We start from the raw sequence: 11,610 nt of genomic DNA, 5'->3' as shown, positions 1-11,610 counted from the left end.
TTTATTATCCTGTTTGTGAGTTTTGTTCGCTTGTCACCATTGTTGATTCCAGCGACGCTAGAGGGACAGACGAGTCTTCGCTGAGGCCATCTTCCAGCCTAAACCACGGCGTATGAAGCTCTGCACAAGACTTTTGGCCAGCGGAGAAATTAAAATGGTCGTGCCCAACTGAGTCTGGTTCCATCAAGGTTTTTTTTTCTTCACTCCCATCAGGTGAAGTTTTTTTTCCCTCTCCGCTGTCGCCACTGCCTCGCATGGTTCAGGATTGGTAGAGCTACGCATCGATGAATTTGCTCTTCAGTGTTTGAACTCTCAGTAATGATTAAATCACACTGAACTGAGCTAAACTGAACTGAACTGAACTTAAACACTAAAACCTGAACCACACTGTTCCAGTTACTATGACCATTTATGTGAAGCTGCTTTGACACAATCTACATTGTAAAAGCGCTATACAAATAAAGCTGAAAGCTGTGAGCAGACGTTGAACCGTAGAATTGTTTTAGCTTATAAACCTTCATAATTCTGTTGCATGTGCGAGCATGTTATCACTTTACTTTTAATAATGGATTAAACATTAAACATCACAGGTTGTGCCTCACTTCATTTATTTTTTTTACTTGGTTTGTTTGCTGTAGTGAATTAATTTTGTAAGCAAAGTTCTTAAAAGTTACAGCAGCCCATATTAAAAATGTATATTAAGAGGTTCAGGGCTGGCGTCGCAGTGGCTCAGTAGGTTGTGCTGTCGCCTCACAGCAAGAAGGTCACTGGTTTGAGCCTCGGCTGGGTTAGTTGGTGTTTCTGTGTGGAGTTTGCATGTTCTCCCTGCATTCGCGTGGGTTTTCTCTGGGTGCTCTGGTTTCCCCCACAGTCCAAAGACATGCTGTACAGATGAATTGGGTAGGCTAAATTGTCCGTAGTGTATGAGTGTGTATGGATGTTTCCCTGAGATGGGTTGCAGCTGGAAAGGCATCCGCTGCATAAAACATGTGCTAGATAAGTTGGCGGTTCATTCCGCTGTGGCGACCCTAGATTCATAAAATAACTAAGCCGAAAAGAAAATGAATGAATGAATGAGGTTCAGGGCTAAGAGCCCAACTAAAGCAAATATTTTTCTCCATGATGGTGACTTTAGTCTATGTGGTTCACATATTTTAAGATAACTGGGCCACATTTGCCACATCTTCTCTGGGCCACTTTAGGATCAGATCCACATAGCTTACTGTGCTGAATATTTGCCAAAAGCGGCCCACATATGTTTTAAGGTAACTGGGCCACATTTGCCATATCTTCTCTGGGCCACTGTAGGCTAACGGCTGCATTAGCCAGAGTTTACTGGTGCTAAATATTTGCCTAAAGTGGCCCACATATGTTTTAAGATAACTGGGCCACATTTTTCATATCTTCTCTGGCCCACTATAGGCTAACAGCTGCATTAGCCACCCACATAGCTAAATTTCTCTGGCCCAGCTCTGGCCCACATGCCGCAGTGAATTACGGTACATGACTGGACCAAATCTGGCTTCCAGACAAGGGCTAAACACCTACCATATTTGGGCCAAGTCTCAGCCAAGTTTATATCTTATAACTGGGCCTGAACTGGGGCAGATAGGTTGGTGTGTCACGATTGCAATCAAATTGATAAACCCATGGAGTGATGCGCTTTAGGCACACTATGGGCATACTTTTTCTCAAAGTGACCTGATTGGTAGAATTTTTTTTCTTTACTCAAAAATTATTTAAATGTATTTTAAATGTGGGTCAAGACTGGCCAAACTCACGTGGCCCACATATTAATTTGTAAAATCTGGTCCAGATACTACATTTTACATCTGGCCCAAATCTAGTGTACCGCCTTAAAGATGGTGCCACCTCTGCCAAACCCGGGCCATGTTTGGCCCACATGCTGTATGCCAATGCCGGATGAATGCCTGCTGTCCCAGCTTTATGCCAAATCTGGGCCAGAATTCTTTGCTACTAGGGCAAAGTTTACTGGTGCCGAATATTTGCCAAAAGTGGCCCACATATGTTTTAAGATAACTGGGCCACATTTGCCATATCTTCTCTGGGCCACATTAGGCTCACAGCCGCAATAGCCTGAGCTTACTGTGCCAAATATTTGCCAAAAGTGGCCCACATATGTCTTGAGGTAACTGGGCCACATTTGCACATACACATGTGAGCCACTTTAGATTTAGACCCAGATTACTCTTAAATGACTATGCCACATTTTTGCCAACTGTGGCCCACATATGTCCTCCATCATTTGGGCCAAATTTATAATTTTCCACATGGGCCACATTAGGCTCACCTTCAGATTACAAATTAACTGTCGTAAATATTACTCAAAGTATGAGTAAAAAGACCTTTCAAAAGTACTCAAGATTAGTGGGTATTACGCTGTAAAAAGCTGATGCGTTTACATGTAATTTGTGCATGTGTGTGTGTAAACGTAACATTCTGTAGTGCATCTAGTTATTGCCCTGCAGGCACACAATGTCATAAGACATTACTTTTAGGTTAGATTTAGGTTGTTACGTCAGGTGACCAAAATTCAATGTCTAGCCAAGGATAACATTGTTTTGATGTCTAATAACGACATCACATGAAGTTGATATTTGGTCAATTTTAGGTCGTTAAAAAGTGACCAAAATCCACAGTCAAGCCAACATCTTAAACCAACGTCATATTGACGTCAAATACTGACATTTATTCATCAGGTATGGCAACCAATATCTAACATCTGATAAACGTCATAGTTGTACCGTCCACACAACATCAAGCTGTAACATCATTAGACATTGATAATTGGTTGGCTTTAGGTTGGACGTTGAACATCGATGCTGGCCTGACGTTGAGCTCTGCTGGGTGTTTAAGGCCATTTTGATCATCATACAATAAACATCTATCATCTTCTCATCGGTGACATGCATCTAAACAGTCTCTGGGTCAATGCGTGTAAAGATTTTGGACATCTTCTTTGGAAATTTTTAATGCTCCGAAACAGTTTGCCGCAATTATAAATCGCCCATGTCTTGAGGTAGTTCATTATGATGCGATTTACCTTCTATGTGCGATCTGATTGGACAGGAATCACATGATTGGTTTTTCCAATTCCCATAGACAGGAAATAATAGAGTAGTGACTGCAGGATGAAGGAAAGTTGTGGGGTAAAAGTAGCACTAAAAATGTACTCGAGAGAAAGTAAAATTGCACATTATTAAAACTACTCAATTACAGCAATTTAAGAATTTGTAATTAGTTACTTTACACCACTGATTACAGGTAAATAAATCTATAAAATTTATTTTTGTTAACTACAGTAAAGCTAAAATGAATCATAAAATTAGAAAACTTGTCTTGTCGACTAATTAAAGTAGGCTGACAATCAATTAAATTATAACAATTCATTCATTTTCCTTCGGCTTAATCGCTTTATTAATCAGGGGTCGCCACAGCGAAATGAACTGTTAACTTATCCAGGATATGTTTTACACAGCGGATGCCCATCCAGCTGCAACCCAGTACTGGGAAAACCCAAACACACTCATTCACACTCAAACACTACAGCCAATTTTTTTGTTTACTCAATTCACCTATAGCGCATGTCTTTGGACTGTGGGGGAAACCTGAGCACCCCCACCAACATGGGCAGAACATGCAAACTCCACACAGAAATGCTAACTGACCCAGTCGGGACTTGAACCGGCGAACTTCTTGCTGTGAGGAAATATATTTGGTGCATTTTGGACCATCCTACAAGCTAAACCAGCTAAAAATAGTATTTCAAATGTCACTAAAAAGCAGTATTTAAATATCATACTTTTGGAGAAAAAAAAGAACCACCCTTTTCACCAGGCTGGCTACGGGCCAGGGATTTGAATAGTGTAAAAAAAACGTACTATGAACTTTTCCTTAAAAGTGCAGCATAAAAAGTGTGATGCAGTGGAGATAATGCGGTTTAGTAAATAATGGCAGAATCATATTTTTTATTTCCCCCGTCTGTTCCTTTAAGAGACGGCTGGGTGATTGACACGCGCGAGAACCAATCAGCGCAGCGAAGGAGGCGGAGCGAGTCGTGCGCGTTCCACTTCCCTACATTGGGAAACAGCGGAGACTCTGAACAGAAACGGGCGGTGCATCATCGCCAACATCATCATCATCATCACTACCATCACCCTCACACTGGACCTGCAAAAGATCCAGCCGTGAATAAAAGACTGCACCATTGGTCTCCACATTATTAGCACCAACACACCATCGGATCCGCTGGAAATGGCAGGCATTCTGGCGTGGTTCTGGAACGAGCGCTTCTGGCTCCCGCATAATGTAACCTGGGCTGACTTGAAAAACACAGACGATTCAACCTTTCCCCAAGCCGAGGATCTCTATCTGGCGTGTCCTTTAGCATTCTGCATGTTTATGATCCGACTGGTCTTTGAGAGGTACGTCCACTGTCCCTTCTTCTTCATCATCATCATCTTCATCCCCATCATCTATGTTGAAGATGCTGATGGTTTATATAGTGATGCTGATGCTGATGATGATCGGACAGCTTTGTGTTCCTTCCTTCATATTGGCTTTGTATCTTTATATGAAGTAGGATAATGACAGAACGCATTATGGGCCATCTTCTGCAATAACGATGATGAAAGTAGGTCAGGGCATTTTGTGTGTGTGTTGTTTTTAGATCGGTCTTAGGTGTGTCAGCTATTTTGGGTTATGCGTGAAGGCTTTTGTGGCTGATTTAAAGTTTGAGAATCTCCCACAGACTCCCACAGCAGCTCTGGGGTATGGTCACGTTAGTCTATGGGGCAAGTTGTCACAAAGGAAACCTTGCTTTCTTTGTATTTGTTTTTATTTTTGTTATGTTGCATAAAATGGAAAGTGTTTATGTTATGCATTATTTCTTGCAAATTTATGAAGCATTAAATAAATATTGTGGTTTATTTAATCCAGCAAAAAGTGACTGGTATATAATTTTGAGTCCTCTTATTTATTAAAAACAGCAAAAATAGAAAGAATAAACAAATTAATATGTTTCATATTATGCATGATATTGTGAAAATGTTAGAAACATTGATAAATCCACCACAGTTTTTTTTACATCTGCAAAGGGTGAAAAATCATCATTTTAAAATCAGCAAAATTAGAAAAAATAAAAAATAAACTAAAATATCATGCAAATTTATGAAGCAAAATAACCATGACGGATAATTTAATTCAGCAAAAGGTGACTGGTATAATATTGAGTCCTCTTATTTATTGATTATTGATTTATCCTCTTAAAGAATAAATAAATGAATAGTTCCTATTATGCATGATATTGTGAAAATGTAAGAAACATTGATAAATCTACCACCATGATTTGTTTACATTTGCAAAGGGTAAAAAATCATCATTTTAAAATCGGCAAAACTAGAAATTATTAAAAAGATTATAAAGTATGTTTCACAATTATGCATTATGCAAATTTATGAAGCATAAAATAACCATCACGGTTTATTAAATTCAGCAAAAGGTGACTGGTAAATAATATCGAGTCTTCTTATTTATTAAAAACAGCAAAAATAAAAGAATAAACTAATTAATGTTTCATATTATGCATGATATTGTAAAAATGTTAGAAACATTGATAAATCCACCACCTTGGTTTATTTACGTCTGCAAAGGGTGAAAAATCATAATTTTAAAATCAGCTAAATTAGAAATAAAATGAAAAAAACTATAATGTTTCCAGATTATGCATTATATCATGCAAATTTATGAAGCAAAATAACCATGACGGTTTATTTAATTCAGCAAAAGGTGACTGGTATAATATTGAGTCCTCTTATTTATTAAAAACAGCAAAAATAGAAAGAATAAACAAATGAATGTTTCATAATTTATACATGATATTGTAAAAATGTTAGAAACATTGATAAATCCATCACCATGATTTGTTTACATTTGCAAAGGGTGAAAAATCATCATTTTAAAATCGGCAAAACTAGAAATTATTAAAAAGACTATAAAGTATGTTTCCAGATTATGCATTATTTTATGCAAATTTATGAAGCATTAAATAACTTTAAAAAATAATAACGTAAAACACATATTAATGTTTTATATTATGCATGATGATATTGTGAAAATGTAAGAAACATTGATAAATCCACCACTGTGGTTTATTTACATCTGCATAAGGTCACTGGTACTGGGTATAGTTGAAACACAGGGAGAGTTGTAACACCACTAATTCCACAAATCAGGGATGAGAGGGGTCATGTAACATTTTCAGTTTCCTCAGGTTAACTTAACAATCACACATGGAGATTTTTCAGTCAGTCTAGCAATCTCTTCTGAAGCTACAACAGAAAATCAAATTCTGAGTTAAGAAAGTAAAAAAAAATAACAAGATAATATTTTGTTTAGTACCGTTGTAGATGATGTTGTATGAGTCATATCAGGTCAAACTGTAGTTTCTCTAGTAAAGAATGGTATATCAACCTCCTGCTAATTTCAAAGCACCATGCTAATGCAGCTAGCTAAACAATGAATGAGCGGGGTAAGTTGAAACACATGTTTTGAAAGTGTACAAACAATTACACTCATACATATGAATGTGCATATACAGACATGCACAAACAAATGCACTTGTGCATGCACAAACACACACAATATGCACATACACTTCTAATATTCACATATATTGTATTGTTGCAGTGATTTATTTACAATAAAACTGTTGGTGTGGCATATCACCTGTAGTACCGTTAGTTTGTGTGCCTTTTGTCTAGCTGTTACAACTTACCCCAGTATGTGTTACAACCTAGCCTAGTAGTGGGGTAGGATGTAACAAATGACCACTTTGTGTTTGTCATCATTTCACAAAGACTGTGATATAGTTTAAGAAATTTAAATCATTGACGTTTGTAGTAGACAAATGCGGGTACTTTTCCTCAAAGTTTCAGTCATGTAGCTAAAGAAAATGTAGTTTTAGGTGCTAAAGAAAAATTGTGCTACAATCATCCCCGGTGTCCCCTATATAATTTTGGGGTATCTTATTGAAAAACCTCTTATTGAAAAACATGCAAATATATATAAAACAGGCAAATCCACCATTGTGGTTTATTTACATCTGCAAAAGTTTCTGCTATATGCTTATATAACTCATAATTTTGGGTGATCTTATTTAAAAATAGTACAAATAGAAAAGATCAGTTCAATATATTATGCAAATGTATGAAACTCTGATAAAACATCATTGTGGTTTATTTAAACTTGCAAATGATCACTGATCTATGTTTATATCAGTCATAATTTTGGGTGATTTTTTAAAAACATTAAAAATAGAAAGAATAAATGTCATGGCTGTCAGTGACCACCTGAGGGCGCCATAGTTCAACGGACTCAGAGTGAACTACAGCGCCCGAGAACTACAAGTCCATACATACCACGCGCATTACACCCGGTCCACGTACACTGATTTGCAATCACAGCTGTGTCTGTTTACCGTTGATTACCTGGACTATATATTCAACCATTCATCCTTTGTTTGTCAGTTGGTCGTTGTCTTCCTTGTGGTATGTGTTTCCTGAATCCAGTCTTGTATCTTGTCATCCTGTATCCAGTTTTGTATCTTATCCTAGTTGTCAAAGTCTAGTTTTCGTTTAGTCTGTTTGAGTTCGTGGTTTGTTTGTTTTGTTATTTTGTACTTTGGATTTTTGTATTTTTTTGTCACTGTTACTGCACTATATTAAATCTGCACAGGGATCCTTCACCTTTTTTTTGTTCTTGTTTTGATCACCATACCGTGACAAAGTTTCAGTATGTTTCCTATTTTGCATTATATTATGCAAATGTTTCAAATAAAATAAAATCACATTTATTGTCACATCATCAGCAGCACATGTGCTATAATGAGTGAAAAGCTCCAGACAGTGCAAATATGTGCAAATACAATGACAGTGCAAAATACAGACAGTGCAAAATACAACAACATACAATAGCATACTCGCAAAAAAAAAAAAACAGGACAATGTAAAATTGGCAGTGGCAATTGACTGTGCAAATACAACGCGCAACGTCCGACCCTTCCTATCTGAATTCCCTTGTTCAAGCTCTTGTTCTCTCCAGACTGAACTATTGCAACTCTCTACTAGCGGTGCTTCCAGTTAACTCTATCAAGCCTCTTCAGCTGCTTCAGAACACAGCAGCACAAGTGGTCTTTAATGAACCTAAAAGAGCACGTCACTCCTCTGCTCATTCGTTTGCACTGGCTGCCAGTTGCTGCTCGCATCAAATTCAAAGCTCTGATGTTTGCTTACAAAGCGATTTCTGGTTTTGTTCCTTCTTATCTGCTCTCACTTCTGCAGATTGTTATGCCCTTCAAAAACTTTCGTTCTGTAAATGAATGTCTCCTCGTGGTTCCATCACAAAGAAGGAAAAAATCACTTTCCCGAACTCTTGCATTCAATCTGCCCAGTTGGTGGAATGAACTCCCTAACTGCATCAGCATGGCAGAGTCACTCGCTGTCTTCAATAAACGACTAAAAACTCCACTATGGAGTCTCCACTTTTCTTCCTAATCTGCAAATATATATATACATACAGACAGTGCAAAATACAACAACATACAACAGCATACTTCCAAAAAAACAGGACAATGTAAAATTGGCAATGTTGACAGCAATATGTACAATGAATAGGTGTATACATAGTTGTAACATGTGTAGCATGTGCACGTTTGAAGCATTGTGGTTTATCTAAATGAAGGTGACTGGTAAATGCTTATATAAATCATAGTTTTGAGTTGTCCTTTTTAAAAACAGTAAAAATTGGAACAAAAAAATTTGTCAGGATGTTTCCTAAGAGTATGCATTATATTATGCAAATTAGGGCTGCACGATGGTGGAAAAATCTAACATTGCAATATTTTTTATTCTGCGATATATATTGCGATGTTAATACAATTTCACCAGATGACTTGAATACCTCTATTTGGATAGAATTGATTATTTCAGACTGATTGGGATGATTCTGTAGGGGAGAGCATCTACATATCATCTAATAAACAATCTATTAATACAATAAAGGAAAAGATATTATATAATAAAATGTTTAGTTATTTTCCCAGTCTAACAGTATTCAGGTTCAGTAATCGAATAATAAAAATAATTCAATCAAATTAATCGTAATTTAAGTTACAAACGGTACAATTTCTTATGCCTGAATGTTTTTTAAATCATTACACAATGTAAAGTATAATACAAAATCAAGGCAACACGGCAGCTCAGGGGTTAGCACTGTCGCCTCACAGCTAGAAGGTTGCTGGTTCGAGTCCTGGCTGGGCCAGTTGGCATTTCTGTGTGGAGTTTGCATGTTCTACCTGTGTTGGCGTGGGTTTCTTCCGAGTGCTCCTGTTTCCCCCAGTCCAAACACATTTGCTATAGGTGAATTGAATAAACTAAATTGGCGGTTCCTTCCGCTGTGGCGACCCCAGATTAATAAAGGGACTAAGTGGAAAATGAATGAATAAAATTGGCCGCAGTGTAAACGTGTGAATGTGAATGAGTGTGGATGTTTCCCAGTACTAGGTTGCAAATGGAAGGACATTCGCCGTGTAAAACATATGCTGGATAAGTTAGCGGTTCATTACACTGTGGTGACCGCTGATGAATAAAGGGACTAAGCCGAAGGAATGAATGAACATTGCATATCCTTCTAAGAGACTTTTAGCAAGTGATCACATTGCGATATCGATGCTGAAACTATATATTGTGCAGACCTAATGCAAATGTATGAAACTTTGAAAAAGCACCATTGTGGTTTATTTGCACCTGCAAAAGATGACTGCTATATGTTTATATAAATCATCATTTTGGATCATCTTATTTAGAATTTTTACAAACATTAAAATAAACGCCATGGCCTACATTTCTAAGAGTCTCATGACCTACATTTTGCAGTTCATCACACTGTTGATTTCCTGAATATGCTGATTAAATATGTGCTGCAATATTTCAATTGCTGTTAAGAATGAAAATATACCTCTCATCAATATTTTCACATGCATTATTGTACTTATGATTAAAACCTAAATAATATAGTCTTTCAACCATCGTCTTATTCTTACTGAGATGCATTTATTTAGGGAAAAATGCAGTATATTATTAAACATTATTATGTTATATATTATTCATTTTCTTGTCGGTTTAGTCCCTTCATTTATCAGCGGTCGCCACAGTGGAATGAACCGTCAACTTATCCAGCATTACATAGCAGATGCCTTTCCAGCACTGGGAAACACCAATACACTCTCACATTCACACACACTCATACACTACGCCCAATGTGACAGTGCTAACCACTGAGCCACCAACCCTTCAGTGGATTCATTAATTCATTCATTTTGTTTTTTGGCTTAGTACTTTATTAATCAGGGCTCGCCATAGCGGAATAAACCGCCAACTTATCCAGCATGTTTCTACGCAGTTTATGTCCTTCCAGCCGCAACCCATTCCTGGGACAGGGACAGACACTCACTCACACTCATACACTACGGACAATTTAGCCTACCTAATTCACCTGTACCGCATGTCTTTGGACTGTGGGGGAAACCGGAGCACCCGGAGGAAACCCACGCGAACGCAGGGAGAACATGCAAACTCCACACAGAAACGCTAACTGACCCAGCTGAGGCTCAAACCAGCGACCTTCTTGCTGTGAGGCGACAGCACTACCTACTGCGCCACTGCGTCGCCCCTTCAGTGGATTATACCACTAAATTAATTTTGCGATATGATCTTTGACATCTGAAAAGTGTTTGCTTTCGGTGTCACAAAAGCGCTGTTTTTGCCATGTTCCCTGTGGGACGGCGCAGTGTCAGGTTTGGTGTTTATGTATGCCAGAGACCATCTGCTCTTCACCTTCATCTGTCAGAGTTCTTCACATCTCTCCAGCTGAATTTTGCTCTTCATTGTTAAAATATGAAATATTCTGTCAGGATCTCCTCTGGGAGTCTGGAGAGGATGACGGATCTTCTAGCTTTTCTTTTATTATAATGGTTAGTGTAAGAGGATAGTTCACCCAGAACTGAAAATTCTGGAATCATTTACTCTCCCTTTACTTGTTTCAAACCTTTGAGTTTCTGTGTTGAACAGAAAAGAAGATATTTTGAAGAACGCTGTAGACCTGTAACCATTGAGTTCCATAGTTTTTTTTTTCTACTACTGTCAATGGTTACAGGTTTTAAGCTTTCTTCAACAAATTAATATGTCTTTAACAGAAGTAAAAAAACTTGTAACGTTTTGAAAACACTTAATTGTGAATAAATAGTGAGTAAATATTCATTTTTGGGTGAACTAACCCTTTGTTGATGACCAGGAGTGTGAAATCGTGACGAAAAGTAGTGTTGTTTTCAATAATTCATTCATTCCTTCATTTTCCTTCGGCTTAGTGTCTATTTCAGAGGTCGCCACAGTGGAATGAACCAATGAATAAATGTGACATTAAAATATGCTTATAGTTGGAGACAAGTCTTTGTCTGAGTGAGTGAAAATTCTGGCAACATGTACTCATCCTTTACTTGTTTCCTTTATGAGTTTCTTTGATGAACAGAAAAGA

General features: G+C 37.6%; 1 protein-coding gene across 2 annotated transcripts in view; it reads left to right on the top strand.

The window, feature by feature from the left end:
* Positions 1-4,176: 4,176 nt before the first annotated feature.
* cers6 (ceramide synthase 6) overlaps positions 4,177-11,610 on the top strand; it is a 70,367-nt gene continuing 62,933 nt past the window's right edge. For both annotated transcript variants that reach the window (XR_015500012.1, XM_087268591.1), the window contains exon 1: positions 4,177-4,445. Coding sequence is in view for 1 of the 2 variants with exons in the window: in XM_087268591.1 (XP_087124717.1) it covers positions 4,276-4,445 (170 nt within the window). In the remaining variant the exon portion in view is untranslated. The remainder of the gene's footprint in view (positions 4,446-11,610) is intronic.

Source organism: Danio rerio, chromosome 9 (assembly GCF_052040795.2).
Source record: "Danio rerio strain M-AB ecotype USA chromosome 9, GRCz13ab, whole genome shotgun sequence".
Classification (NCBI taxonomy): Eukaryota; Metazoa; Chordata; class Actinopteri; order Cypriniformes; family Danionidae; genus Danio; species Danio rerio.
Note: the sequence above shows the minus strand (reverse complement) of the source record. Positions and strands in the feature narration are given on the sequence as shown.